General features: G+C 33.9%; 1 protein-coding gene and 1 long non-coding RNA gene across 3 annotated transcripts in view; both read right to left on the bottom strand.

Moving 5' to 3' along the window:
* The window catches only part of LOC101891400 (dedicator of cytokinesis protein 1), a 128,196-nt gene extending 101,030 nt beyond the window's left edge, over positions 1-27,166 (bottom strand). For both annotated transcript variants that reach the window (XM_059118056.1, XM_059118058.1), the window contains exon 1: positions 25,961-27,166. In XM_059118056.1, the coding sequence (XP_058974039.1) occupies positions 25,961-26,006 (46 nt within the window). In that variant the 5' untranslated portion in view covers positions 26,007-27,166. The remainder of the gene's footprint in view (positions 1-25,960) is intronic.
* Positions 158-3,868, bottom strand: LOC131800612 (uncharacterized). Its single transcript, XR_009341467.1, has 5 exons — positions 2,937-3,868; positions 789-1,000; positions 552-721; positions 333-485; positions 158-265 (listed from the first exon to the last, which is right to left on the bottom strand). It is a non-coding gene; the product is annotated as an uncharacterized LOC131800612 (long non-coding RNA).

Below are 27,166 nucleotides of genomic sequence, written 5' to 3'. Positions count from 1 at the left end.
TATACGTTACTCTATAAAAACACAAATAAATTAAATTCAAAAAATTGGCACATGTTTATCTGATTTTTAAAACCATATTTACATAGTTAATATAAAAACAAAACAAATTCAATATTTATAAAATAAAGTTAATGGTAATATTTCATTAACTATTCTGCTTTTCTCTCAGCACTCACTTGTTTAAAAAATCGTTTCTTTTGCACATGTATTGCTTTTCGCAGTTGCGTTTCAGGGGTGTCTGAATTTTCTTGAACTGGTATTGAATCTGCAAAAAAATAATGTTTAATGTATACAATTATGTAGAATATAGTAATATTTTTTATATACCTTACCTAAAATTACGTTATATATATTGCTTAGGGACTTCAAACTTTTTTTCCATGATTTCCGTCAATATTATATTCGTAAGTAATTTTTAAACCTATAATATTTTTTAATGATTTCAATATTCCCTCTCTTTTTATGATGGATGATATAATCTTAACCTGAAAATTAACAAAATATTTGTATATAATCTGTCTTCACTAAGAAAAGAATTTAAAAATACTTACATATAGATCTTTATTCTCACTTGTGATGTCGTTATTAATTTCAATAAGATCTTTCTCAGTGCTGATGGGAAACCTATTCGTTAAAGGTATCTCATCACTTTGAGATCGAAGTAATTTTTGCACCATCACCTTCAATTCAGCTAATGCATCAGCTAAAACCTTGATCTGACCTATAGTGAAAACAAAGAAACAAATTAACAATTTGCAACAATTCTAAGAAAAATGACATAATTTTACCTTGAATTACTTTTTGAGTATTTTCCACATTTTCCATCTTTTTAACAAAAGTTTCGCAATTGCACTTTTGATTGAGACCATATGCAAAATAGAAAAATAATAATAGTGAATTAATTAGGAAATTATTTAAGATTATTAATTACTTACCATTGTTTATAATTGAACTGAAACGTTTAATTTTTCTGGGTGTTTCTTCCATTTTAAAATAAAAACTAAAAAAAAACTAAAGAAAATGAATTTCATGTATATAATAACAAAAAATTAATTTAACAATCCAATTAATAAAAAGAAAAGGAGGTGTGCAATAAAGGCAGTATAACTAGTTTGCTATTGTAGGGTAAAACTACTAGTTTACACTCTAAATCGGTTATGGGAAAGAGTTCTTCGCGGCACGATGGCTCTGAGTCCACTACGCTTATACCCAAGTCTAATGAATCACGGGGTTCGTTAAAAAAACTTTGTGGATTTGTGTACCTGCGACCCAATAAAAACCCCTCTTGGCAATCGCGGAACGTTACAATCTGTATAGGAATAGAAGATCTTATGTAGGCGGCATTGTTTGGAAAACGTGTAGTTAGAGTACAATTTTTAAATATGTATTTATTATTTTCTACATTTAGAATTGGAGTACTATTTCCTGAATTTAGTTCAAATGTTTCTTCTACAGAATACCTATAAATTTGTTCTTAAATGTTCCTCGGACTTTTTATATATTTCTTTAATTTTTGAAGGTAGTTCTCGAAAGGATAAGATGATCCACTTGTAGGATCTCCAACTATATTAATAGATTTTTCCAAATGTAGCAAGGAATGTACATTATATGAAATACTATTTTCACCAAATACTATAGCAAAGTTTTCAACAAATATATTAAGCATATTTTGAGCAGTTTCCAGATTTATCGGTCTTCGTTTTGGACAACAAATTATTCTATACGAACAATGTAATAATAAAAAAAAATAATACACATCTTCGTGTACGACATTCTTTAAGACAATAATTCCATTATATAAAATAAATTGCCGAAATTCAGTTGCCTTCCAATTCGATAATTCGTCCAATGATCTGGGTTTACGACAGAACTCTTTAATGCTATATTTTCGAATATTAGACAAGGACTCGGATATGTTCGAAATGGCTTCCTTGGAAATTTTAATATTACTTTTATTATTTATAAGTCTTATAAGGAATTTTCTCACAACACCTAAATCTATTAGGTGCATAACATCTAATATAACTTGTGTAACCATTTTTACACCAATACTCTCAAGAGGGGAATTTCTTGAAAGGTATTTTGTTTGGTGAAAGTTTGTATATTTTCTAGAAGCGAAATCTTCATCACTGATTAACATCGCATATTGAGCTGTATGTTAATGTCCCGTTTATTTTTTTTCCAACCTGTGTACATTTTGCACAACCGTATCGTGATGTATGAGACGGGACACCGGTTATAAAAGCTCTTGCAGGAGTATCACAAATTATAGCACGAATATTTATAGTGTATGTGAGACCTCCAATTTCTAGACCATATTCTGTAGAATGTGCCATTTCTTCTTGAAATTGACGTAAATATGTGTCCAGGTCTTGTGGTTTAGTTTTGCCTAAAAAAACTCCAACCGGTAAAACATAACATTTAGGTGCATTTGTAGTTTTAACTAAGATCGGCCAAATTTGAGTTTTTGAGCTATTAAAAAGTGGAAGCCCGTCTATATTCACATCAATGGTTATATTTTGAGGCAAAGAAATACAATTAGAAAGTTTTAAAAGCTGTGATCTAACCCCAATATGAATATAAGTTCCACCTGCAATACTTTCTATTAAAGGCCTTGATGGACAATAAAAATTAGGGTTGAAAGAGATACTAACACCTTCTTCTCTTAAAATTGAAACTAGATCTTGCACACAATTTCTAGACGGTCTGTGTTTTTTAAACCATTGCTCAAATTTTAAATTAAATTGCCCGGCTTGGTTAAAGTCTTCTTCTTCCACTAAAATATGTGGAGATATTGGTCTGATATTTTCTGAAGGTTCCTCAATAGAATAATTATGTGGGGTTACCTCTGAGACAACATTATCAATTTTTTTAATCAAAGATTCCTTTTCTTTCCTTACTCTACGTCTAAATTGTCTTTTGCTACTCATTCTTACCTTTTTATTTGTTATTTTAATCACTTTATATTAACACAATTTTCACAATGCAACTTCACTTTACAACGATCAAAATAAGAATGATTTTTTCCAAACAAAACGCACGTGCATTCCTCAAGAATAACTGTTCATTGTTTTTTGTTGATCATCTAAACAAAAAACTATCCAAAGTGATTCTTGTTCGTAGAGATCTCATTCAAATGTTCGTTTAACTTGTCTGTTGGTTGGTTTTTTGGTGGTGGTTTTTTATTTATGCACAACTGTCGCCTCTTCGTTTACTTGGGGACGAAAAGGTGTCAATTGGTTCCATTCGCATTACTTGGGGACACATTTGGTACTAGTACGGCTTATAACTAGTACAAGACTGACGAAATTTAGTTAATTGGAATTTTCATTGCTAGCGGGTTATTTATGCATGTGTCAATCTCTCTTAAAGTGATTGCACATTGTCTCGGATGAATGTGTTTGTGTGTTACTTCGTCTGAGACGAGGTCGGTTGACGAGGTTCTTCTTCTTCGGTTGCAACAAAACAAAAGTGGAATTACAAAACAAACACTTTTCTAATTCATTCATAACCCCTTTTGCTATGACAAAACACAACCCAGGAGAGAGAGATGTGGGGGGAGAGCAAATCATTTCAGTGTCTCTCCCCCACCATAACACACATTAGAGCAACGGCAACAAGAACACCAACAACAATCAGCAACAAACAAACAACGACAATCATGAACAATTTAAGGGATAAAAACGTGAATCCATTTGAAATGCTAGACTAAAATGATGTGAATGACGATGGAGAAACAGAAGAAGGGGAAGAAGTAGAAATGGAAATGGAACAAGTGGAATTGTCACAGCAGCTCCCTGTGCACTCTGATGGCCCTGATGTAACAAAATGCATTTCTCTCGTCTCTGCATCCCAAACTCCAGATTCAAACGAAATGGAAATAATGTTTTCATTGGAAACCAAAAAACAAAAAAAAAAACAAAAAAAAAAAAGCGAGTCATTGTACACTAAGGCAAGGGTGGGAGAGGTAGAGGAGTGCAACTAGTCAGGGAGTAGAGTTGAAGGGAATTGTTGTTAAGTACAGTAGGGTAAAGGAGTTTCTCCTTCTCCTCCACCACGTATGCATGTGGGTAGCACACACACCAAGTGCAGTGTGTGTTATAGTTTTGGGATAAGAGTGTGTCAACACCACAGGGTGCCTGCCAGTCAGTCAGGGTAGCTTCATTTTCCTCTATGAAAGTTGCTTGTTTTTACAGAAGCGACAGCAGCACCAACCGCCTCAAATTATACAGGCAGGCGGCACATGCTGCTCTCCCTTTTATTTTTCTGTGAAATGAAGATTGAGTTCACGTGTGTGTGTGTTTGGTGTATCTGTGTTTTGATGAAACTGCAACACTGATAAAAATCACTCGTTCAAATAAAATTGTAGTTTATTTTATGCTTCGCTGATGAGACTAAGGGACATTTGTCAACGATATGGGTAACACATGGAAGGGAGCGTGAGTGAGATTGCAACAAAAACAACAACAGCAAAAACAAAAATAAAAGGAATTTATTTTAATTGGTACAGTGGCTCAAAGGGGAATAAATGGGAGTTATAAAAAATACTACTATTACAAAATGTCTATTAAAAAATGTCTAAAATCTTATATAGCCAAAGAACTAAGATGGGCCTAACTCCAGTCTAGTAAAAAGTCTCAGATTTTTTTTTAATTTTTTCCACAGGTAGGTATTTTTAATTATGATTCTCGGAAAGTATTTTTTTCTTGGGGGGACGGACCCGTATACCCGGATATTTGACCCAAAGGTCAAGATCCAAGTCCCAGGTTAGAACGCTAATAAAATACCTATCCAATCACTTGTTTAGAACGGTTCGTCAGTTGTATCAAAATAATTGATTTTTTGCTAAGGAGGGTATAATATATGATTTGATACGGCCAAAACGTGCCTTATCGAAATAACAATTTTAGACCCTAGGTCTCTTTGGACCAAATACGTTTCAGGACATTTGGAGTCGATCTAGCGATGTCCGTCCGGCTGGCTGATGCACACGATGACTCTCGCAGGGAGTATGCGAAGTTGGTCCAAAACTTGGTACATCGTAATATTATTTTCAAAATTATATCGAGTTCGCAAATGGGCAATATCGGTCCATTTCTTCTGCTACCTCCGAAGATCGACATTTTCAAAAAAGTATATATTTTACTGCACAGAAAGAGAAATGATAATCCGATTTTGCTCCAACTTTGCAAATCCTAATATTTGCATCAGTGCTGGGTTAGGTGCGAAAATGGACAAAATCGATTCACTCAATCAAGTACCTTCAAAATTTTGAATAATTAAAACTCTTATAAAATGTGATGTAAGAGTCCGACAGTCCTCAAATTACACACATCACAATATTTTTAGTTAGCCAAAGTCTGGTGTGAAGATGGAAAATATCGGTCCACTCCTAATGGTACCTCACTCACAAAGAGTCTAAGTTTTGAATAACCAAAACGATTATAAAATACGAAATAAATAACATTGCCTGAGGGTATACATCTGTCGGCAGAACCGATCGATACTTTTTAACTTATGTTCTGGAGCAGGGTAAAATTCTAAAACTATTTAGCGATAGATGGATACAATTTGGCACACATATGTGATTTGCCAATCACCGATATTCGGTGTATTCCCGATATTTTGACGATTTCAGCGACACTATTCACCGGAATTGTTTCAAACTTGGTATTTGCAGATCTTATTGGATACTACAGCCTATGACAAAAAATTGCTTATGTAGGTCCACGTCTTCGCATAGCCCCCACATAACAGTACGACATTATTCACCCGAATTATTTCAAATTTCGTAGTGGAAGCTTGTAATGGGTGCTACAGCCTATTTCGAAAAATTTCGTATGCAGGTCCACCCGGCCCGGCCTAACATATCTACTTTTTTATTTATTTTTTTTAATCTCAACTACCACAGTCTATAAAAAAAAAACAGTAAAGAAAGTCTTAAAGTCGGTCGGGGCCGACTTTATGATACCCTACACCACTTTGGTAATTCAGTAGAGCTCCACATAACAATTAAAAAATTTGATGGGAGAATTTAATCATACACGCTATGATTATAATTACAATTGGAATTTTTCAATGTCGGACTTGTATTGCCCATTTGATGCAATTAATTTGAAATCGGATAAAGATATATATGGGAGCTATATTCAAATCTGAACCGATCTCCATTAAATTTTGCAAATATATTTCCTAGCTGCATTTGATATATTTACTGAATATCGTTGTTACGGAGTGCATATTACGGCTGTGGGTAACAAATATAACAAATCGGATATATAACAATATATATGGGAACTATAGCTATATCTGAACCGATCTTCATCAAATTTGGCATACTGGCTTCTAGACTTCATTCGGTCACATGTGCCGAGAATTCCATCCCATTTGGGCAAATGTTAGACGTTTGGTGCACAATAAATGGTAAATCGGACGAAGTTATATATGGGAGCTATATCCAAATCTGAACCGATCTCGATAAAATTTAGCAAAGGTATTTCTGAGCTGTATTTGACATATTTCCCCAAATAATGTTGTTACAGAGTGCATATTACGGCTGCGGAGGACAGCTATAACAAATCGGATGAACAATATATATTGCAGCAATAGCTATATCTGAACCGATTTCGATCAAATTTGGCATACTTATTTTTAGGCCTAATATGATTGTATGTGCAAAATTTCATAATATTCGGGTTGATATTACACGTTTGGTGCACAATAAAAGGCAAATCGGACGAAGATATATATGGAAGCTATATCTAAATTTTTCACCGATTATCTCCAATTTCAATAGGGTTCGTCCTTGGGCCAAAAAAATATTGTTTGGAAAATTTCATCTCAATCGGATAATAAATGCGACTTGCATTTTGTTCACAAGAATACATGGACAGACGGACGGACAGACGGACGGACGGACAGACGGACGGACGGACAGACGGACGGACTGACGGACTGACATGCATAAATCAACTCAGAAAGTGATTCTATGGAGATCCTCAAAAGTAACTATGGGTCTATGTCGTTTCCGTTTCCATGTTACAAACAAATGCACAAAGACATAATACCCTTACCACTATGTGGTGTAGGGTATAAAAACTGACGATTTGAACGATAATATGACTCCATATCTCATAACAATTTAATGAAATGGAATGCTGTCATCTCTAAGAATGATTATGGAGACAATGGTGACGACAGACAGCGTTGACGAACTAAAAAAAATTGGCACGCAACAATAGCTACAAAAATTCAAATTAACAAAAATTGTGACCCACCAAAAAGAAGAACAACTGCGAGGATGATTATGGTGATGGTGGTGCAGGGTGGGGTAGTAATGAAATGATTGTATCCGTTTCGTATTTATGTAGTCGAGTGTACGAAACACCCGATACCTAATAATCATAATAATAGGCCGGCTAGGCAAGCAAATGCATTGTGCCCATTGGATGGATGGATGGTTGGAGTAATAATCTGGGAAGTTGGAAGTTGGTGGTGGATCGTTTGCTTGGTTGGTGCAACAAATGGGAAATGCGTCGTTGGCATTTATTGAGGCCATGAGCGTGGCACGCGTGCTAAATACCCAAACAACCCACCAACCACTCTCCGAACTCATACCCTCATCCAACAATTCAACCCAACCAACGATGTAGAAAATGAGCTGTCATTACTTTTGTTGTCGTTTTCGTTGTTGTTGTTGTTGCTTTTTGTTTTATAAATACATGCATCAGCATTATCTGAACATTTAAAATTGTTGCTTTGTTTTTGTTTTTTCGCTGTTGTTGTCGTTTTCTTTTCTAATTTGTTAAGAACAGTAGTATTAATTGTAATTAACAATTCTCTCATGCAAACACACTCACACACATACATTTTTCTATGGTTGTAGATTTTTTTTTTTTTTTTTTTTTTTTGATTCAATTAAACAAACAATGGACTTGCAAAAAATGTAAAACTTGAGAAAAAAACACTCTGAGTTTGTGAAAAGTTGTGTCAATTTGCCGCATAGTTCCGGGTCAATTTTTGTTGCCGCAGGTTTTGAGAAAAAATATTTTAAATAAAATTAACATTAATTAAAACATAATTATATGAAATTGGAGCTCAGCATAAAGAATTTGTTTAAATTTTTTCAAGTGACAAGTGATGTCGAAGTTGGTTCTCTTTATGACAGAAAAATTTTATTGACCTCTGAGGTCATCTTTTTCAACAACTGAAAACCAATGCCTTTAAATACAAGCTCTAAGAAAATGAGGAATAAGGCACAGGAGATTTATTGACCTCTGAGGTCATCTTTTTCAACAACTGAAAACCAATGCCTTTAAATACAAGCTCTAAGAAAATGAGGAATAAGGCACAGGAGATTTAAAGGGTGATTTTTAAGGCATTTTCCTTTTGGAAACAATAGTTTAAACAGTTCACACACAGTTCGGTTTTGCTTCACTGTCAAACTGTTTCCATTTAGTCTATAATTTAACCGTGAATCGTCTTATTTTGACAAAAATCCAAGAGCTTGACTTGCATGACACACGGGTAACAATGGACTTCTTGAGAGGCGATTTCGGTGAAGGTATTTAGATGGAAAACCAAAAAAGGCTATCGTTAGGGCACTCCGGCATTTAAATGTGAAGAAATCTTCTGTATCTACCATCGCTCGGTACGTCAAATAAGTGGACAAAAGAAAACAGCAACATCGGCAGAAATACTTCGAATAATGAAGAAGCGACTTGATCGAAACCCGCATCGCAGTGGCCGAAAAATGGCTCGTGAGCTGAACATATCGCAATATTCCATTCGGCAAATACTGAGAAATGAGCTCGGGATAAAGCCATTGAAATTTCAAAAAGTGCAAGAACTTACACCGCAACGGAAAGAAAATAGACTCAAAAGAGCTAAAGAGTTGCTTCGCTTGGCCGAAAGTGATGAACTGCCGAATTTGGTTTTCTCCGCTCCGATGAAAAAAATTCGTTGTCCAGCAGTTTGTAAACAAAGAAAATAATCGTGTTTACTTGCCAAAGAGATCAGCTAAGAATGTGCACCTTCGGTTGACCACCAGAACTCAAGCCCCGGCCATGGTGATGGCGTGGGCCACCATAACTGCCGATGGTTGCTCTTCGCTCGTATTAATAAATGCCAGAATAAATGCCGAATATTATCGCGAAAATATTCTGGAGGGTGTATTAAAACCTTGGCCGCAGACCTTGGACATTCCAACAGGACTTAGCACCATTGCACTCAGCACGCGCCACCCATGAATGGTTACATAATAAGGTGCCTCGCTTCATTTCCATCGCACAATGGCCACCAAAATCTCCGGAAACCACTCCGTTGAACCATTGTGTCTGGAGTATTTTGGAAAGCAAGGTTGGCACTAAAAAATACCAAAGTGTCCATCATATCAAACAAGCGTTTCGCTGGGAATGGGCCAAAATACCGCAGAGCAACATTCGGGCAGCATGTGACGGTTTCATTGGCCGTTCTAAGGCCATAATTCGTGCCAAAGATGACCAATTCGAACAAATCTAAAATTTGATGCTATTTTTTGCTTTCATTCAATAACATTTAAGAAAAAATTTAAAAATTATGGCGTTTGAATTTGTTGCAGTTTTTTTATCTCACCCTTAATATTTGCTAAATTTTCTTGAGATCGCTTCAGATTTAAATACAAATACAATACAGCTCCAATATGTTTTCGCTCTAATTTGATGTAAATTATGTTCCGACCATGCTATGTTTGTCCAAGTAGGTTGAATTTTTGACCATACGATCATGTCAAGACTAGAATAAAGCCTACCAAGTTTGAACTAAATCGATTCCATATATATAAAAGTTTCATCCGATTTTATATTTAACTCACACAACCTGATCATAATCATTACGCCTAGAATCACTCTTTCAAATATGGCTGAAATCGATTTAGATTCGATCTTAGCTTCCATACACATGACATGTGCGTTTCATCCGATTTCCAATTTAACCGCACTAAGGGCGTATTAAAACACATTCAATAATCAGTCTAGTTGGCATATTGCAGATTAAATTATTTGGCATGCCCATATTTCTATTATAAACGTTGATTATATTTATGTTTATATTTATATTTTAAATTTATATTTATATTTATATTTATATTTCTATTTATATTATATTTATATTTATATTATATTTATATTTATATTTATATTTATATTTATATTATATTTATATTTATATTTATATTTATATTTATTTATATTTATATTTATATTTATATTTATATTTATATTTATATTTATATTATATTATATTTATATTTATATTTATATTTATATTTATATTTATATTTATATTTATATTTATATTTATATTTATATTTATATTTATATTTATTTATATTTATATTTATATTTATATTTATATTTATATTTATATTATATTTATATTTATATTTATATTTATATTTATATTTATATTTATATTTATATTTATATTTATATTTATATTATATTTATATTTATATTTATATTTATATTTATATTTATATTTATATTTATATTTATATTTATATTTATATTTATATTTATATTTATATTTATATTTATATTTATATTTATATTTATATTTATATTTATATTTATATTTATATTTATATTTATATTTATATTTATATTATATTTATATTTATATTTATATTTATATTATATTTATATTTATATTTATATTTATATTTATATTTATATTTATATTTATATTTATATTTATATTTATATTTATATTTATATTATATTTATATTTATATTTATATTATATTTATATTTATATTTATATTTATATTTATATTTATATTTATATTTATATTTATATTTATATTTATTTATATTTATATTTATATTTATATTTATATTTATATTTATATTTATATTTATATTTATATTTATATTTATATTTATATTTATATTTATATTTATATTTATATTTATATTTATATTTATATTTATATTTATATTTATTTATATTTATATTTATATTTATATTTATATTTATATTTATATTTATATTTATATTTATATTTATTTTTATATTTATATTTATATTTATGTATTATGGATTCAATTTTTCAATTAAAACCTTCCAATAGTGTATTAAATAACATCAATAAAATCAACCACATATTTATCTCTTCATAATACCCGTAAAGAGTAAACATTTTCACAATCAACATCTCTATCTCTCTTCCCTTTAACGGTGTGCTCTCTCTGCAACTCCTCTCAATGACAATCTCAAGCAATCGACCGTTCGTCTTTGATAAAAACAATAGACGCAAATGAATATGGAAACAGTTAAAGGTAATCAATCAATCCAAAGCATGACAGATATCTAGACAAGTATTTCTGTGTCAATAACATTCTCTAACCTCTTTATGTCTCTCTCTCTTGTACCCACATGAATGCTCTTTTCATAATTTTACTCCAAAGTGCAATATTTTGATACAAACAAACATAACAATAGAATGTTAGAACTCTTTGAATGTTTTGAGATTTTCTTATGGGGACGGACGGAGAATGGAGAACAAATCAAATCTATATTTACAGTAGTAGTAGTAGTTGTTGTCGTCGTCATTTTTGTTGTGTAGTAACAATACCCATAGAGGAATAACAAAATAGACAAACAAACATACCTACTAAATAATAATAGACTCAGTCGTAACATCTCTGAAAAGGCCAGTAACCGCATCGCGACGTACGAATAACTTAATTAAAACATCTTGTGATTTATATTGGCAACCGCAGAAGCAAAGGGGAAACCGGTTTACGAGACGAATAATAAAAAAAATGTTTCTGTTGTCGTTTGTGTCATTCAAAATAACTACAGGTCAACTTCAATGATAAATAGTGAGTTAGAGAGATAGAGAGAGGAGAGGGAAGGAAAGGGAGGATTTCTTTATATAGGAAACAAATTAAATCACTAAAAGAAAACTTGGAATTGTAAGACATGGATGAAATTTGATAAGAAAAATGATATTGAGGACTTGAGAAGATTTTCTAACTAGAGTATAATAATAACAAGTTAAAAATTATTAGTCGATTTTACCGACAGATGTATACCCCCAGCCTATGTTCGATTATTTAAACATAACTTTGACTTCTGTTATGATTATTCAAACTGTAGACCCTCTATGGAGTGGGTTTCGAAGGAATGGGCCAATATTGTCAATTTCGTATTGGACCTAAATAAATATGATATAAATATTGCAAGGTGCCAGGTTTGGACCATATTGACTACTTCCTTCACTTTATATGAGATATGGGTTAATTTTTAGAAAATGTTAAATGCGCGTGAGGTTTCAGATCAAGTCGACATTTTCATACTTCATCTAATGCTGATTAAAATATTGGTATTGGCAGAATTACAAGAAAATCGAACAGTAAGATCCACTTTTATGCGAAATCATAAATTCCGATCAATACCATATTCATCTCAGTTTTCTGGTTAAGAGAAATATTAAGATATACAAAAGGTATAGAATTGCTGACTTGTTTCGCAAGTTATGACAGATATAAGTATTGAAAATTCTGACCCTTATTTAAAATTTTGACCCTTTGTGGGGGAGCTACCAGAAGGTGTGGACGGATATATTCCATTTTCACAGTAGATGTTGTGTTAGTAGAAATAATGGAATGTGTGAAGTATGAAGAGAACCGGATGTTCATTTTGGATTTTATGATCGTTTCGGTTATTCAAAACTTTGACCCTTTGTGGGGGAGGTACCACAAGGAATGGCCCGATCTGTACCATCTTTATAACAGATCTTGTCTTGATAGAAATATTGAGATGTGCCAAGTCTGAATGGAATCGGATGTTAATATAGCGTTTTATGAACTTCATGGATATTCAAAATGTTGACCCTTTGTGGGGGAGGAACCAGAAGGAGGACACTAATATATCCCATCTTCACAACAGACTTTGTGTCAGTTGAAATAATGGGATGTGTGAAATATGGTTATTCAAAACTTTGATCCTTTGTGTGGGAGGCATCAAAAGAAATGGTCCAATCTCTACCATCTTTATTAAAGATCTTGCGTTGATAGAAATATTGGGATGTGCCAAGTCTGAATGGAATCGGATGTTAATATAGCGTTTTATGAACTTCAAGGATATTCAAAATTTTGACGCTTTGTGGGGGAGGTACCAGAAGGTGTGGACCAATATATTCCATCTTCACAGCAGATCTGGTGTTAGTAGAAATAATGGAATGTGTGAAGTATGAAGAGAACCGGATGTTTATTTTGGATTTTATGATCGTTTCGGTTATTCAAAACTTTAACCCTTTGTGGGAGAGGTACCAAAAGGAATGGCCCGATCTCTACCATCTTTATAACAGATCTCGTCTCGGTGGAAATATTGAGATGTGCCAAGCCTGAATGAAATCGGATGTTAACTTCGCATTCTATGAGCTTGAAGAATATTCTAAATTTTTACCCTTTGTGGGGGAGGTTTCAGAAGGAATGGACCAATATATCCCATCTTCACAGCAGATCTTGTAGAAATAGTAGAAATAGTCGGATGTGTGAAATATGAAAAGAACTTGGTGCTCATTTCGGATTTTATGATCGTTTTGGTTAGTCAAAACTTTGACCCTTTGTGGGGGAGGTACCAGAAGAAATGTTCCGATCTCTACCATCTTTATAAAAGATCTTGTGTTGATAGAAATTTTGAGATGTACCAAGTCTGAATGGAATCGAATGTTAATTTCGAACTTCAAGGATATTCAAAATTTTGACGCTTCGTGGGGGAGATGCCAGAAGGTGTGGACGTATGTATTTCATCTTCACACCAGACCTTGGATTAATAAAAATATTTTGTTGTGTGTAATTAGAAGACAATCGGAGAGCTACATGACATTTTATAAGAGTTTAACCCTTTGTAGGGGAGGTACTTGATGGAGTGGACCTGACCTTGCACTAATGCAAATATTAGGATTTGTAAAATTGGAGCAAAATCGGATTACACTTTCTATTTCTGTGCAGCAAAACATTATTTTTTTTTTGTAATTTCTAACTTTTGTGGGGGAGGTACCAGAAGGAGTGGACCGATATTGTCCATCTCCTAATCCGATCTATGTTTGATAATAATATTACAATGTACCAAGTTGTGGTCCAAACTTCGGATACTCCCTCCGAGAGTAATCGTGTGCACCAGCCAGGCAGACAGACGGAGGGACGAACGATCATCGCTAGATCGACTCCAAAAGTCCGAAAACGCATTTGATCCAAAGAGACCTAAGGTCTAAAACCGTTATTTCGATGAGTCACGTTTTGGCCGTATCAATTGATATATACCCTCTTTTGCTGTGGGTATAAAAATGATATTGAGGCCTTGAGGAGATTTTCTAACTAGAGGTGATATTTTCAATTACCCGACATTTGAAAAGTATAAAAACAAACTGGTGAAAATCTTTCCATTACAGTCCACAAACTTTAAAGATTTTTAGGCCGGAATGCAGCTCATAAAGACAAAGTCAACAAATTAACTTAAGCCGGTCGTTCAGATGAAAATTGTCTTGACAGATAAGGCCCAAGAAAAGCCAAATTGTCGCATCAAGGACTCGGAAAACCGAAAAGGAATTTTTGGTGTGGTTTACGGTCCGAAAAAATACCTGGGTCTTAGGCTTATATAGTTCAGTTAACAAATGAACTCAAGCCGGCCGTTTAAAGGAAAATTGTCTTGACCGATAAGGACCAAAAAGCAAAATTATGGTAGCAAGGACTCAGAAAACCGAAAAGGTATTTTTGGTGTGGTTTACGGTCTGACGAGACCATTGGACGTTTCATTTTCGAAAAAATACCTGGGTCTCAAGGCTTATAAAGTTCCGTTAACAAATTAACTCAAGCCGGCCGTTCAAAGGAAAATTGTATTGACCGATAAGGCCCAAGAAAAGCAAAATTGTCGCATCAAGGACTCGGAAACCGAAAAAGTTTTGAAAAAAAAAATTACCGATCCACGATTTACTCCAAATGCCATTGAACGAATTTATCATCCAAAGAGACCCAGGGTCTAAAATTTTCATTTCCTCTGTAGCCACAAAGCTAAGGGTATACAAATGGGCATAAATTGGACCCTGAGGAATTAAATTTATCTAAAACCTACATTATTTACTGGCCAACCCTTGTCGAATTTATTTGCTGATAAATCACTTAAAAGGGATTTTTGGAAATTTTCACAAAACTACCAATTACCCAACAAGGGGTTGTTTTTTTTTTTGAAAACCATCTTCAATTACATTATGAATTAAGGTTTCGGTTTCAATCGTCCATTATCATCACAAAAGCCTTGAGAAAAAAATTCTTCAGCATGGTTTTGTTGGGCTTCCACAACACCAACTCACCCACATGGAACGTAACTAAAATGTATGCCATTATTTTAATTATTAAGCCTTCCAAGAAAACCGAAATTGAGAGAGAATATATCTTTCGATATGGGGGTGGGTGAAAAAAAACAGCCACCACTAACCATGGTCAGCCGGGCTAAATAAAAAAAAAACTTTGTTTGCCAAATATTTTGATGGGGGAGAGGAATATAAAATAATTAATAATTAAAAATAATATTGAAGTACTTTTTTCTACGCTTGTGGCCAAGTGGCGGAGAGGGTGTTGTTTTTTTGCTCTGTAATACCTTGTCATAAATCATCGAATGTAAAAGGCAATGGCAGAGAAGTATATAACCAAAACAAAATCAATTATATGGTGTAATAAACGGCAAAAACTTGGTCAATAGCACTTTGAGATAACAAAGCAAAAAAAAAAACAAAACCTCTTCACTGCCATCATTGTTGGCAGAACTGTTAACAAGGCGAATAAACAACGGAAAAATAAATGAAAATATCTAGCCACCTACCTACTTAACCAACTACTCGAGATAACAGAAAGAAAAAATAAAAACAACAACATCAACAAAAATCACAACAAAATGAAATTACCTCATTTAGAGGCAGATTTGGTAATGAAAACCGAGAAATAAAATTAATTAATTAAATTATGAAGTGTGTCAAAACATAAATCTTCATTTGATGTGGTCGCTGAGCTCCGTAAATCCTTAGGGTTTTATGTTTCTTTGGGGTGAATTTTAGAATTGTTAATAAAAATTATAACCCTTTGTAGGGGACGTATCAGAAGGTATTGGCCGAGATAACCCATATTTACACCAAGTCCTGCGTTTGTAGAAATATTTGGATGTGTGAAGTCTGAAAAGAATCGGAAACTTCTGAGCGTTTTAATAATTCAAAAAAATGGCTATTTGTGGGGGAGGTACCAGAAGGAGTGAACCGATATCTACCATTTTCACACCACCTCTTGTGTTCGTAGAAATATTGGTATTTGTGATGTTAGAAAAGATTCTTAAGCTTATTTTGAATTTTGTAAACGTTTTGATTATTCAAAATTTTGACCCGTTGTGGGGAAGGTACCTGCAGGAGTATACCGACGGCTCTCAAATTTACAATAGGTCTTGTGTTTGTAGAAATATTTGGACGTGTAAAATTTGAAAAGAATAGGATAATTTCATGATCGTTTTATTATTTTCAATTTTGACCCGTTGTGGGGGAGGTACCAGAAGGAGTGGACCGATATCTACCAGCTTCACATCACCTCTTGCATTGGTAGGAATATTTGGATGTGTGAAGTTTGAAAAGATTCGGATACTTATTTTGAATTTTAAGAGCGTTTTGTTTATTTAAAATTTTTATACTTTTTAGGGAACGTACCCGAAGCAGTGGACCGACTTCTGTCATATTTACAACAGGTCATGTGTTGTTAGAAATGTGAAAAGTTTCGGATACTTATTTTGCATTTTGTGAGCGTTTTGTTTATTCAAAATGTTGACCCTTTGTGGGGGAGGTACCAGAAGGAGTGGGCCTACATCTCCCATCTTCACACCACCTCTAATGTTGGTAGAATCATTTGGATGTGTGAAGTTTAAAAAGAAACGGACATTTAGCATTTTATGAGCGTTTTGTTTATTACAAATTTTGACCAATTGTGGGGGAGGTACCAGAAGGAGTGCACCGATATCTACCATTTTCACACCACCTCCTGTGTTTGTAGAATCATTTGGATGTGTGAAGTTTGAAAAGAATCGTATGCATTTTTCGCATTTTGAGAGCGTTTCGTTTCATCAAAATTTTGACCCTTTGTGGGGGAGGTCCCCGAAGGAGTGCACAAACATCTCCCATCTTCGCACCACATATTGTGTTAGTAGACATATTGGGATGTGTGGAATTTGAAAAGAATCGTATGCATTTTTCGCATTTTGAGAGCGTTTTGTTTCATCAAAATTTTGACCCTTGGTGGGGGAGGTCCCCGAAAGAGTGCACAAACATCTCCCATCTTCGCACCACATATTGTGTTGGTAGACATATTGGTATGTGTGGAATTTGAAAATAATCGGATACTTATTTTGTATTTTGTAAACGCTTTAGTTATTCAAAATTTTGACCATTTTTGGGGGAAGTGCCAGAAGGAGTGGACCGACATTTTCGAACCATATCTTGTTTTGGTATAAATATCGGGATGTGTGAAAATGGAAAAGAATCGGATACTTATTTAGCATTTTATGAGCGTTTTGTTTATTCAAAATTTTGTAGGGGAGGTACCCGAAGTAGTGGACCGACATCTATCATATTTACAACAGGTCTTGTGTTGTTAGACACATTGCGATGTGTGGAATTTGAAAAGAATCGAATACTTATTTTGCATTTTGTGAACGTTTTAATTATTCGAAAATCTGACCATTTTTGGGGGAAGTGCCAGAAGGAGTGGACCGACATATCCCATTTTCGCACCATATCTTGTTTTGATATAAATATCGAGATGTGTGAAAATGCAGAAGAAACGGATGCTTATTACGCATTTTATGAGCGTTTTGTTTCATCAAATTTTTGACCCTTTGTGTAGGAGGTACCAGAAGGGGTGAACCTATATCTACTATGTTCGCATTACATATTGTGTTGCTAGAAATATTTGGATGTGTGATGTTTGAATAGAATCGGATGCTTATTTTACATTTTGTGAACGTTTTGATTATTCGAAATTTTGACACTTTGTGAGGGAGGTACCAGAAGGAGTCGATCGAGATCTTCCATCTTCACACCAACTCTTGTGCAGGTAAAAATATTGGGATAAGTGAAATTTGAAAAGTTTCGGAAACTTATTTTGCATTTTATGAGCATTTTAATTATTCAAAAATGTGCCCCTTTATGGAGAAGGTACCAGAAGGAGTGAACCGATAACTACCATCTTCCCACCACCTCATGTGTTGGTAGAAATATTGGGATTAAAAAGCTAGAAAAGCATCGGAAGCTTATTTTGTATTTTGTAATCGTTTAAATTATTCGGAAATTTTACCCTTTGTGGGAGAGGTACCCGAAGGTCATGGACGATATGGGACGTTTGATACAAATATAAAGATTTGCAAAGTTTGAACAAAGTCGCATGGTCCTTTCTTTTTCTATGAGGTTAATTATTATCTTGGAAAATTGTGACCCTTTATGGGGAAGGTACTAAAAAGAGTGGACCGTTATATCTCCAACTAGAAAAAAGTTTCATAATTAAATGGGTATGAATGGTTCTGCGCGATTTAGGGTAATTTTGTGCCTTGGAGCATGTTTTCGAACTAAGTAGGCTTCAATTAGATGTTAGGGTATCTCCATTCGGTAAAATAATGAATTTCGCAATCGACCCACTTTTTAAACCCTCATCGAAATAACGTTTTAGACCCCAGGTCTCATTGGATCAAATCTGTTTCAGGACATTTGGATTCGATCTAGCGATGTCCGCCCGTCCGTCTGTCTGACTGATGCGCACAATAACTCTCGAAGGAAATATCCGATTTGGTCCAAACTTGGTACATCGTAATATTATTATCAAACTTAGATGGAGTTCGGATATGGGCAATATCAGCCCACTCCACCACCCACATCTCCTCCACAAAATGTCGAACTTTTCAAAGAAAATATTTTACTGCTCAGAAAGAGAAAGGATAAATCGATTATACTCCAACTGCGAAAATGGAAGTACCCCCGACAAAGGGTCAAAATTTCGAATAATTATAACTCTTATAAAATGTGATGATGTATTTTTATTAACTCGAGGTCTGGTGTGAAGATGGAATATCGTTCTACTACTTCTGGTTCCACCCCCTGATAAAACACGAAATTAATATCCGATTCCTTTCAGACTTGGTACATCGCAATATTTCCATCAGCGCAAAATCTGTTATAAATATGGTACTGATCGGACCATTTCTTCTGGTAGCTCCCCCACATAGGGTCTAAGATTTTTTTAAGCATTTAACTCTCTTCAACATTTTACAAATCCAAGATCTGTTGTGAAAATTATAGATATCTGCCAACCCCTTCTACCTCACACACAAAGGGTCACAATTTTCAATATTGTTATCTGTCATAATTTGCGAAACAACTTCATATATCTAAATATTTCTCTCAACCAGAAACCCGAGATGAATATGGAATTTATGATTTCTCATAAAATTCGATATAAATGTTCGATTTTCTTGTAATTTTGCCCATACCAATTTTTTAACTACATTAAATGAAGTATGAAAACGGAATACTTCTGTCGAATATATCTGGTACCTCTCGCACATTTTAAAATTTTCTAAAAATCTCATATAAAGTGAGGGAAGTTATCAATATAGTCCAAATCTGGCACATCGCAATATTTATATTGTATTAATTTAGGTCTGATACGAAACAGGCAACATTGGGCCATTTCTAAGGAACCTCCTCCAACAAAGAGGTTCAGCAATTTGAATATTCATAACGCAAGTCAAAATATATTTAAATAATCGATCATTTGCTGAGGTTCGGCAAAACCGACTGATACTTTTTAACCTGATTTTTTAGGTTTTTGATTCAGCTTGAATTATTCTCCAATATTTTTTAGAGTTTTTTCCATAGTTTTATGATTTTTATGATTTTTTATATCACTTTTATGTATAAAAAATTAAAAAGCCTTAAAAAAAACATTTCTCTTAACTATCTCCCCAATTTTTCATTTTAAAGAGAATTCCTATTTTGCTTAAATTTTTCTCTCTCCCTTAACAACGGCATTCCTTACAACAATTAATGCATTACAATTTAATTAACAACATCGCATTTGTAATTTAATAGCAAATCACACAAATAACGATCTTTTGAAAAATAATCATGGTCATTGCCATTTGAGATAGCACAAAAACAACAAAACACTTGCAACAAAAACATAATATGTGTGTGTTTGTTTTTTAAAGATGTGAGGCAAACAACAGCAACATCACCTATTAGAGATGCTAACTATTCATCAAAGAGTAAAGAGTAAGAGTAAACGGTAATTCAAGGTAATTGTTGTGAATTGTTACATTTGTTTGGGGTGGGGGAGAGAGAGAGTGGGTGGGTGGGAGCATACCAAATGAAGTGGGTGATAAAGAGTTATTTGAATGAGAGGAGAGATAAACGCAGCTACGACAACGGCGGCATTTAAATTGTTATGCTATGCGTACACAAAACACACACACACAATGCAGATAATGAATGGTTGAGTTAAGATAAACAATTAAAAAAAAAAAAACAAAATTGAGATCAAGATCATTGGCTCTCACACACTCTTCTCAGTGGCGTTGCACGGTTGCACATGGTAATGCAGAGTTGTCATTCAAACAATTGTTTTCTATTAGGGATCTCCTCCACACCTTTTTTTTCAAATGCACCCAAGTGTTGAAAACAAACAAAAGGGGAGGGAGCACAAAATAGAAAAACTAAATGAAAAATTAAAATAAAATTAGATTTTCAACAAAATACCTATCTACGATGAAATGTAATTAAATAAATTCTTGTATTGTGTTCACCAAAATGGGAAAATGAAAATTTCGTGTAACACATTAATTCCTGTTGAATATGTGTGAGAGAGAGAGAGTGTGCATGAAAGGCGAAGGGGAAAATTGACTTGTGGTGCAACAAGTAACACAGTAGGAGGTCACTTGACTTATGGCCCCCAAACAAAAAAGAAGAACCAAATGAAACAATAATGGAAATTAAACAGCTTCACTCACATAAATTTTGGAAAATATACATTCACACACATACACACAAGCACATTCATGTCTTTAAATTTATTATTAGAGGTAAAACCTTTAATTTGGAAAAATTTTCCATTCCAGAAAGAAAAATATATTTTTTGCATAGAAAATTTCCAAAAAAATAAAAACAATTGGGAAATTTTAATCACCGCTTAATGGAAGTATTTTTCCTTATCCTGCTTTTACAGAAGACATGACAACTTAGTTCATGCAAAGTATTTTATGTAGTTTGAGCAGAGACCGGAATCTTATATGAAAATGCGAAAGAAGTTTTTTTTTTTAAATAGGAAAACATTAGGGAATTATTTTAATTGTTACTAAAAGTATCAAATGTAGGTTCATGAGGAATTAAAATCTTGTATTAAATAATAAAATAAAAATATTATGTTTGTTTTTTTTTTTATATTTTCCATTTCTGATTTTAGAGGGCGCTTTAGAGTCATTTAATTTTTTTTCTGAATTTTCTGATTTTTTTTTTTTTTTTTTTTTTTTTTTTTTTTGAAAAAAGAAGCATCCGTTTTAAAGTCTTTTATTTTAAATTTGCCTCAATTGCTGCGACTAAAAATAGTCAATGCGCTTCAATTTTTTCCTTGAAATGAGCCGAAATATTTCATATTGATGTAATAACAATTGAAAATATCTAATTTGGATTAACGACCCCATAAAGTGGAAAAATCTGTTTAATGTTAAGCTTCAAGTGAATATGCATTTCCAAAAAATAAATATTTTGAAAAATATTTGAAAACTATAAATGTGTGTGGTTGGCAAATGTTCAGCGACATATTTATGGGTTGTTTTTTTGGGGATTTCCATTGAAGAGGAGTTTCTAAAATGGCGCTAAAATTCTAAAATGGTACCTATTGGTATTATGAGAACGGATAGAGGTAAAAATTTGGAATTCGGTACTAGAATACAGGTTGCAAAGTAAAATTGATATATGATATTTCACCACGGTTAAGCTTCGACCCACCTGACATACACATACCTCACAGAGACGCCTGGGCCCATAACAACCCACATTTCCGCGACATAGCTGTTTATACCGACGGTTCAAAGATGGACTGTGGAACGGGAGCTGGTGTCTTCTGTCGGTCTAAAAGGCCACAGACCTGCTGGTCACGAGGAATATTGAGGTCAGCGGTCCGGTGACTATATATATCGATAGTCAAGCGGCACTGAAGGATTTAAATTCCTTTACCATTAAGTCTAGTGCTGTTTTGAACTGCAGGAAAGCCTTGGAAAACACTGGGTTGTCCATCAAGCTCTGTTGGGTTCCTGGTCATTATAACATTCCAGGAAACGAGACTGCAGACGAATTGGCCAGACTAGGATCCGAATCAACTACAATTGAAGTAGATAACTCGGTTAAACCACCACTGTGCCACTCCCTACAGGTCATTCACAGATATTACTCCCAAAGAATCCAACAAAAATGGCTGGACGAAATGGGTTGCACCATTTCCCAAAGGATCTGGCCCACACTCTCAGAGAAGAGAACAAAGTCGCTACTGTCATTGTCGAAACCTGTTCTACAGCTTGTGGTGGGTATCATCACAGGGACAGCGACGACATTGACTACTGTAGGACCTGTCAAGATGAAGAAGAAATCGAGTCAGTCGAATACTTGCTCTGCCACTGCCCAGCACTCATTAATGTGAGACACAGGTTGGTTGGAGAACTAGGGTCACATGATCTGTCTTCTTTTTCTAACACTGACCCTATTGTAATCCTTCAATTAGCCAGAGCTAGCCAAGTGGCTAAAGACGACACGGTAAATTCCTCAGCCGTCACACTCTATAACTCTATCTCCTATCTTCTATCAACCACTCCTTCCTTTTTTCTCACTATTCTTCTAGGATGATCACAATGAACCTATAGGTATCCGAGTGGAGCGGTTGCCATATGGTAACTGCGCGTCCTTTAACCTAACCTATTAGGGTAGCTGTCCATATTCGGAAATGTGTCTATAATTGTACGAAAAGTACTTAATGTTACTAAATTTGGTATTGAGTGAATGTAGAGAGCTGGAATCCTAAAATTTGACATTGAGGTCTCTATTGGTATATGGTGTTGAGGTCTGGTGTTGAGATCTGGTGTTGGTTTTGCAAATGCTCGAAAAGTACCAAAATTAGTACAATATTTTGGATCACTGGTGGTGTCTAGGATGCAGAGATGTAGATTGTTTTGGATATGCGTACTAAGTATCACTACATTGTGTGTTGAGTACAAAGATAGGTTATAAGCCTAGGTTGTGATGAGTTAAACTAACCACTAAGAACCAGAAATTGCAGCCGATATGGTCGGATCTTTCGGCCGAAACTCTCAGAATACCGAAAAGAAAAGGCTTCCCTTACATGATTGCTTTTACAAATAGTGAACCGACTGCACTTTTTTTTGCAAGAAGGTCAACCACCCCCAAAGAACAAGAAATGTTGAATCGCAGGTGCTTTGGTTGAAAATTGGGGCTATATCAAAAAAGTGGACCTACGATATTGTCGGATCTTTCAGCCGACAAGGAAGGCATCCCTTCCTGATTGATTTACCAAATAGTGAACCGACTGCATTTTTTTTTTGGCAAGAAGGTCACCCACCCGCAAAAAAACAATAAATGTTGAATCGCAGCTGCTTTGGTTGAAAATTGGGGTTATACCAAAAAGTGGACCTACATTGCAAAATTTTTGTGAAGAGTCAAATCAACCACAAAGGACACAAAATTACAAACTACAACTGATTTGTTTGGAACTTGAGGTCAATACCTACGAAATACTGAAAATCCGAAAGTACCATTATATGAGGCTATTTCAAAAAGTAGACCTACTTTAAATGTTTTTTTTTCTGTTTTTGCGAGGAGTTAAACTACCACTAACAAAGAATCCAAAATGTCAAATTACAGTTGATTTTATTGGAAATTAGTACTGAGATCTTAAAAACACCTATAATCAGGAGGTAACATTGTATGGGGCTATAGTGAAAATTTGACCTACATTGAATATTTTTTGCACGAAGTTTAACTACCTGCAAAAACGAATGGAAATTGTGAATGAGATGAGAGTATACGGGGGATATCATGGAGTGTACCGGCGTTAAATATTTTTTGCTATGAGTTTCATTAACCACAGAGAAACCGAAATATTAAATTAAAGACGATACCGTTGAAAATTTGAGTTAATAGCTTAGAAATACCGAAAATTAGTAGGTACAGTTACAGGGGTGGGCTATACCAAAAAGTGGTCCTAAAGTTCCAATTTTTTGCGAGTATTTAAACTAAGCACACAGAAGTCGGGAAACCAAATTGCAGCGAAGTTATTTGCAAATTCGTCCATAAACCTTTAAAATATCGAAAATCCGGGGGCACAATTATATGGGGACAACACCACAAAAATGCGTATTCATTCCAAAATTACAGCGGATTTTCCTTCAAATACCGCAAATCTGAAATGTATCCTTATAAGGGTCTATACCTACACATAGACCGATATATTTCATTTTCGATACCACATATCCTGAATATTATATTAACGCCTGCGTAGGTATTTTACTTATTTAAACAGTGTAGCGATCCAAATGGGATCCTATTTCAATTTTCTGAAAGGTTTTATAAAAAAATCGGGTCCAAAAGATCGATTACTTTGCTTTAACTGCCGAGCGGGTTAAGTATACCCATCATGTGACCAGTTGATGGATAGGCGTTTTCATAAGGTTTCAAATACGGTCTATGTCGATTTAGTAGATCTGCGTCTAATATCCAGATGACCGGGTGTGTCACCCAACAGAAAACTCTTTCGCGAAATCTGATATAATAATAATTTCTGCAGAGATATATTTTCCTGATGAGATAATATATATCCTGATATATCCTATTTTAATTTTCTGATGGCTTTTATAAAAAAATCCGAGTCCAAAATATTGTTTATTTTGCCATAACTCCCGAGCGGGTTAAATATCCCCATCATGTGATCTCTAGTTGGAAAGGAGTTTCCATAAGCTTTCAAATTTACTTTATCGGCTTAGTATTTACGGATCTAAACCGGGTCTTGAACAAGATATCCGAGTGTGTCACGCAAGATATAATAATCAGGACAAAATTATCTACCTCTGAAAAAATAGGAAAAAAAATGAAATCCTCTGAAATGGCTCCTTTTTGTCATGTTATTTATTTTTTTATTTATTTTTTTTTCTTCGTTTTTAATTTTTTTAAATCTAACACTTTACTCATGTAATTATTTTACTAATTTTTTGAATTTTGAATATTTATTTTATTTATTTATTATCTAACACTTTAATCAGTCCCTAATGTCAATTACCATCCTCCTACATGGTAAACGTTATTAACAATTCGACACATTTAAGCCTCAATCTATGATCTATATAACCTCTTCCACTCCTTTTTCATATTTTAATTTCTTTGTTTTCAATTAATTTTACAAAAAAAAAAATCTCATTCTTCATTTTCTTGCATTCGTTATTATTTTTCTTTGATCAAAATTATTCTTTTCTCTCTTTTAAATATAAACTTTAGCCTTAATCTATCTTCTTTGTAATCCCTTCTACCCCTTTTTTATTTTTTAAATTATTTTTTTCCACTAATTTCACAAAAAATCCATATTTTCATTTCATTCGCAATATTTTTTTCGTTTAAATCGCGTGCCTAGGATTGCCCACCCGTGCACGTTTAATGTCCTTGCTCATTGTGTTTTGTTCTCCACACTGCTGTTTATTTGCATGTCATTATTTGCTGTTTATGAGCAACTTGTTGCATGTCAACACCACAATGAGAACACGAGAGAGAAAGAGAACAGAAAAAAACCGCAAAAATGTTACATTGCCAGAAAACTAAATTCAAATTTAAGACACTTACCAATTCCAAAGACATGTTTTGGACTGCTTGTCATCCAGACAGTCATTTTGACAGAGTTAGAGAATACAGCTTGTCAAAAGAAAAAATATCCACAAAATTCTCCACGGGGTGGGAAATGCAATAATTTGAAATAGATTGTTTTTTTTTATTTATTTTTTGTTAACAAAAAGAACAAAGTTCAAATAGTTCAATTACAATTGCCACTGCGACTGGTTCTCGTTCGAACACACACACAGACACAAATTCACGTTAGGACACACAAAAACAAACAACTACACGAATCACTTCACTAGGTCAGACAGCATTTTTTTTTTATCTGGGAGACAAATGATATTCACTTTGAAGTATGCCATTATTTGGATTTCACTTTAATAGATTCATAGTTGTTGTTGTTGTTGTTACAGTTGCTTGGTTTTGATTCGAATGAGTTTTGCAACTCTTTGGCACCGCCAAACGACGATACTTTGATGATCACACACAACACGAATTTAAATAATAACGTACCCCGTCGTCTTCGTCATATTTAGAAGATACATTTCACTTTTCTTCATTTTTTTGTGTTGCTGTTTTTTTTTTACTTTTTATCTTCACACAACATTCCACACCAAGGTGATTTGGTGTTGGGTTCTCAGGCAATGGAAAAAAATAGATTTCGTTTTCTTTATTATGTTTCAATTAAATTTATTATTGCGTTTTGTTTTTGCTTTTTTAATTGGGGAGTTGGCTCGGTCAGCAGCAGCAGCAGCGAGCAACAATAATAACAAACACACACGAACACAAAAAACGAATGTAAACACAAACGGGCCTATCACTCACTCACTGGCCGCAACGTCGTCGTCGTCGTCGTTAGGTTTAATCTTCAACAAGAAAAGTCATATCTCATTTCTTCTTTCTCACCGTAATTCGTCATTATTTTTGTTGTTGTTGTTGGCGATCGACATTGGCTTGACTTGACTGCGTTGGAGTGTAGTGTTGTTTTTATTAGTGGATGACAAATTCTTCTCTTCTTTTTTCTTTATGTTATTAAACGAAATGCATATAATTCTTTACATTATTGCATTGTGCGTGACATTTGGTGTTGCATGCAAGTATTTGCTATATTTTGTTGTTGTTATTATTTTATTTTCACATTTCACTTTTCATTCGTCACAATACACACGCGACAAAACAGCGAAACACACACCCTACTCGTCGGAGAAAAGTTTT

The sequence above is a fragment of the Musca domestica genome, unplaced genomic scaffold, assembly GCF_030504385.1.
Source record: "Musca domestica strain aabys unplaced genomic scaffold, Musca_domestica.polishedcontigs.V.1.1 1, whole genome shotgun sequence".
Lineage (NCBI taxonomy): Eukaryota > Metazoa > Arthropoda > Insecta > Diptera > Muscidae > Musca > Musca domestica.
Note: the sequence above shows the minus strand (reverse complement) of the source record. Positions and strands in the feature narration are given on the sequence as shown.